Source organism: Rhinopithecus bieti, unplaced genomic scaffold (genome assembly GCF_001698545.2).
Source record: "Rhinopithecus bieti isolate Rb0 unplaced genomic scaffold, ASM169854v2 scaffold_2432, whole genome shotgun sequence".
NCBI classification, from domain to species: domain Eukaryota; kingdom Metazoa; phylum Chordata; class Mammalia; order Primates; family Cercopithecidae; genus Rhinopithecus; species Rhinopithecus bieti.
In genome coordinates this window covers 660,219-664,811 of record NW_016804136.1, presented here as the reverse complement: position 1 = coordinate 664,811, position 4,593 = coordinate 660,219, and the positions used below count along the sequence as shown (strand labels likewise).

Sequence of the window (4,593 nt, the reverse complement as noted above, 5' to 3'; positions counted from 1 at the left end):
GAGTGAAACTCCGCCTCGAAAAAGAAAAGAATGGTTTCATGCTTTTCAAAATGCCAAAGAAGCTGCTCTCTGTCTTTATAAACTATACCTTGGCCTATAGAGAATTGTTCTTGGGAAGATTGTTCACTCCTCAGGATGGAGATGTTGCCAAGGGGTCTGTAGGATGACCTACTGCTCCAGATACTCAGGAAGTATGCTGAATTTAGGATACAGCTAAAACTCATTAACTTTAGGTACTACCACTTCATTGCTACTGATGAATTTAGGTTTACATTTGCCTTTGTTTAGCAAATGTTTCCCTGTGCCACATTTCATATTATTTTATTATTATTATTTTATTTTATTTTATTTTATTTTATTTTATTTTATTTTATTTTATTTTTTTGAGATGGAGTCTGGACCTGTCGCCCAGGCTGGGGTGCAATAGTGTAATCTCGGCTCACTGCAACCTTGGCTTCCCGGGTTCAAACAATTCTCCTGTCTCAGACTCCTGAGTAGCTGGGATTACAGGCGCCTGCCACCATGCCCAGCTAATTTTTGTATTTTTAGTAGAGATGGGGTTTCACCGTGTTGGCCAGGCTGGTCTCAAACTACCGACCTCAGGTGATCCGCCCACCTTGGCCTCCCAAAGTGTTGAGATTACAGGTGTGAGCCACTGCACCTGGCCCCAGATGAATATTTAAAATATGCGAGAATACAATTTACCTTTCAGCATCTTGGAACACTTTATAGCCATCTCTAGTTGCACAAAAGCAATTTTAACACATTATCTTCTTGAATGAACTTTGGCTGAGGTTGAATTAAGTGGGCAACTGAGTGATAGATTTTATAATTCAGATCTTTTCTACATTCCTCTTCTAGCAGTTGGGATGAAATGAGGAGTGGAAAAAGTGCATGGCAACAAAGACGTCACTAAAAAAATATTTGTGGATTAAATAAACCAATAGTTTTTTCTTCTTGCAAGATAGATGAACAGAAATTCATTGTTTAGCAAGGTCTGCCAAGCATGTATTTTTAAGACCTTCTTGAAGTTGACTATTTAACACTTTCAACTCTGGCACTATGGTTCTTGACTCCTACTTTGTTCTTGTTACTATGGCCACATCCTCAGCTGTCACCTAAGATGCTCTTAGGTTTTAAGAAGAACAGATGTATTGCCACACCTATACATTTACTCATTTAACACATGTGCTGAGAGTTTACAGGGGCCAAACACTCAGGTAGACACAGGGATATCCGAGAAAAAAACCAAAAACCAAAAACCAAGTTTGCAGTACACATGAAGCTTACATGGAGTTCACATTTATGCATGTATGTGTGTGTGTGTAGACAATAAGCATAATAAGTCATAAAATATATAGAATATTATAGCCAGACGTGGTGGCTCACACCTGTAATCTCAGCACTTTGGGAGGCTGAGGCAGGTGGATCACCTGAGGTCAGGAGTTCTAGACCAGCCTGGCCAACATGGTGAAACCCCATCTCTACTAAAAACACAAAAAATTAGCTGGGCGCGGTGGCAGGTACCTGTAATCCCAGCTACTTGTGAGGCTGAGGCAGGAGAATCGCTTGCACCTGGGAGGCGGAGGTTGCAGTGAGCTGAGATGGTGCCACCGCACTCCAGCCTGGGCAACAGAGTGAGACTCCGTCTCAAAAATAAATAAATAAGAATGGTGCCATAGTAAGAGTAGTTCTACTCATCAGAACTTAAAACCAGTTATTTCTGTGAGTTTCAGCTTCCTCATCTGTAAAATGGAGCTATAACATATTTTGTAGTATTTTTGTTTGTTTGTTTGTTTTTGCTGCTCCAGTCAACGAAAGAGACACTTTATTGAGGCTCCAGGGAGGCTGCCCTTCGAGGAAGGAAGAGCCTTGACCTTCTTCTTGGGGTGCAGGTTGTTGGTGTGGTCACACTTCTTGCAGCAGTTGACAGCACAGGGGTGCAGGCAAGCATAGCACTTGCGGCAGATCATCTTGTCAAAGTTGCGTTTCTGGAAGAGCTGGCCGAGGGAAGGCTCGATAATGCCACCTCGCAGGCGCAGCATCAGGTGCAGGGTGGACTGTTTCCAGATGTCGTAGTCTGAGAGAGTTCCTGCCATCCCCCAGCTGTTTGCCGGCAAGTATCAGATGCTGCTGGTCAGGTGGGATACCCTCCTTGTCTTGAATTTTGGCTTTGACATCCTCATTGGTGTCACTGGGCTTGACCTCAAGAGTGATGGTCTTGCCCGTAAGGGTCTTCACAAAGATCTGCATCTCTGCGTCTGCAGCTCGGCCGCCTCACTGAAGAAAAAGAGGACGGCAGATATTTTGCAGTATTGTGAGGATTAGAGATGAAATATGTTTGCCAAATGTCACAGTCTCTAATTGTAGGCCTCTTTACATAGTAGCTATTAATAGAGGCACATCTGCTCTTGTACAAGTAAGTGAACAATGTGTGCTGGACTAGAAGTAACTCTGGGAAATTTAGGACAAAAGGGGACTAGGGCCCAAACAAGGAATGAGTCATCCAGCATACCTAGCTACCTATTGCTGACAAAAAGCTTAATTAATACCCTGTTGGAGATGAATAGGATGTGAGCTCCAGATCCGCTGATGTATTTACATATCCTTCCATTGCACGGCTTCAGTTCTTTCCAACTAAACCTCTCCTTATCTTTTTTTATTTTATTTTTTATTTTTTTGAGACAGGGTCTAGCTCTGTCGCCCCGGCTGGAGTGCAGTGCTGTGATCTCAGCTCACTGCAACCTCCGCCTCCTGGGTTCAAGCGATTCTCCTGCCTCAGCCTCCTGAGTAGCTGGGATTACAGGCGCGTGCCACCACGCCAGGCTAATTTTGTATTTTAGTAGAGACGGGGTTTCATCATGTTGGTCAGGCTGGTCTCGAACTCCTGATCTCGGGTGATCCACCCGCCTGGGCCTCCCAAACTGCTGGGATTACAGGCGTAAGCGCCCGGCCAAACCTCTCCCTATCTTTATGAAACATTCAAGAGAAACCTGTTAACAATAATGACAATTATCAGGATGCTATGTGCCAGGCACTTTTATGAACAGAAATCCCCTTAATCCTTCAATGAGCCTGTGTGGCAGGTATTAGAATCATCCCGTTACAGAAGGGATATTTGAGAGACGCCCTACAGGGTGGACTCAAGAATGTGGCAGCTGGCCAAGTGTGGTGGCTCACGCCTGTAATCCCAGCACTTCAGGAGGCCGAGGCGGGTGGATCACCTTAACTCAGGAGCTCCAGACCAGCCTAGCCAACACGATGAAACCCCGTCTCTACTAAAAATACAAAAAGTAGCCGGGGGTGGTGGCGCACATCTGTAGTCCCAGCTACTCAGGAGCCTGAGGCAGGAGAAAAGCTTGAACCCAGGCAGCGGAGGTTGCAGTGAGCCGAGATCATGCCATTGCACTCCAACCGGGGCTGGGCGACAGTGCAAGGCTCCGTCTCAAAAAAAAAAAAAAAAAAAAAAAGTGGCAGCTGTCGTGGTGCTCAGTGGGCGAGCAAGCACAGGAGGACACCTGGTCAAGTGTACCCCATCTTTCACGGTCCCCGAGTTGGGGTTCGTGCCTACTGGACAGAAAAGAAACTTTCAGGAGTCGTGAAGACCCGTTAGTTGCTTCGGAGGTTATCCTGGGCGTCCTTGAGAGAGGTGGCGTCCTCCTTCCCTGCAGTCTCTAAAGAATGTAGTTAGGAGCCAAGGGAGGTGGGGACCCCCACCCCATTGAGAACGTCAGGGGAGCTTCCGACTTGAAAAACTAGTTAGACGCTCAGCTTCGGTCAATTAAGCTTATACAAAGAGGGGCGGGGCGTCCTGAGGAGGTGGCACGGGGGAGGTGGGCGGAAGTCCGCCAGCCGCCGATTGGCTGGGACAAATATCCTTTCCGCCTCCCTCCCGCCCCATCTCCGGGTGGCCTAGCGGCGCGGCCCGCCGGCGCGCTGAGGAGGCTGGCGGTGCCAGACTGGCAGGGGGCGTGACCCGAGGAGGCGGGGCGGAGGGCGTTTCTTGCCTGGCCCGGGCACCGCGCTCGTCACGGTTTGCGGCTCCGCCCCCGAACCCCTCCTCCTACGCGACTCTCCTCCTTCCCGCTCGGTCCTTCGGTTCGCTCAGTTCTAGCTCCAGGTTCCACGCCGCGGCCTCGCTCTTCTGCGAGAGCCAGCCCAGCGGTCGCAGCGCGCACACGCACACCCCGCGTCTCCCGCGCCCGGCGTCCGGCTCTCCCCACGCGCGCACACCTCGCGCACGGACGCACCCACGTTTCTCCTCGCGCGCCGGGGGCTCGGCGGCGGCGGCAGCAGCGGCAGAAGCAGGCAGACCGCGCGGGGAAGTACCGTAGCGGCCGTCACGGGCTGGCCGGCCGGCCATGGAGGCTGATGGGGCCGGCGAGCAGATGAGACCGCTGCTCACCCGGGTAACGAGCAGGGTGAGGGCGCCGCGGCGGTGGGGCTCCTCTGCGGGGGGAGGGCGCGGGGCGAGGCAGACAAAGGCGGGGGGCGCGGCGGCCGTCGCGGCTCGGCCACCTAGTCCCAGGCCCGTCGCCCCTCCACCTCTCGGCGGCCGGCGCGCCTCGCCGTCCCCTTTGTGTGGCGGCCTGG

The 4,593-nt window shown here is 50.8% G+C and overlaps 2 protein-coding genes across 5 annotated transcripts in view; one reads left to right on the top strand and one right to left on the bottom strand.

Annotated features, from left to right (window-relative positions):
• Positions 1-1,811: 1,811 nt before the first annotated feature.
• On the bottom strand, positions 1,812-2,253 carry LOC108524569 (ubiquitin-60S ribosomal protein L40-like). The gene is made up of 2 exons (XM_017865659.1): positions 2,151-2,253; positions 1,812-2,080 (listed from the first exon to the last, which is right to left on the bottom strand). The coding sequence occupies exons 1-2, from the start codon at positions 2,251-2,253 to the stop codon at positions 1,812-1,814; spliced, it is 372 nt and encodes a 123-aa protein (XP_017721148.1).
• Positions 2,254-4,053: 1,800 nt separating this feature from the next.
• SLC4A7 (solute carrier family 4 member 7) overlaps positions 4,054-4,593 on the top strand; it is a 110,668-nt gene continuing 110,128 nt past the window's right edge. Inside the window, exon 1 of one of the 4 annotated variants that reach the window (XM_017865841.1) lies at positions 4,054-4,409. In XM_017865841.1, coding sequence (XP_017721330.1) covers positions 4,362-4,409 — 48 coding nt within the window. In that variant the 5' untranslated portion in view covers positions 4,054-4,361. Of the gene's footprint in view, positions 4,422-4,593 lie in introns of all 4 variants that reach the window. The other 3 variants (XM_017865836.1, XM_017865848.1, XM_017865845.1) reach the window with 3 other exon arrangements.

Excerpts from the sequence above, each read along its gene's own strand:
- LOC108524569 (XM_017865659.1), bottom strand. The coding sequence starts at position 2,253 with ATGCAGATCTTTGTGAAGACCCTTACGGGCAAGACCATCACTCTTGAG. Across the intron at positions 2,081-2,150 it reads CAAAATTCAAGACAAGGAGG|ACTACGACATCTGGAAACAG; the intron begins GTATCCCACCTG and ends GAACTCTCTCAG.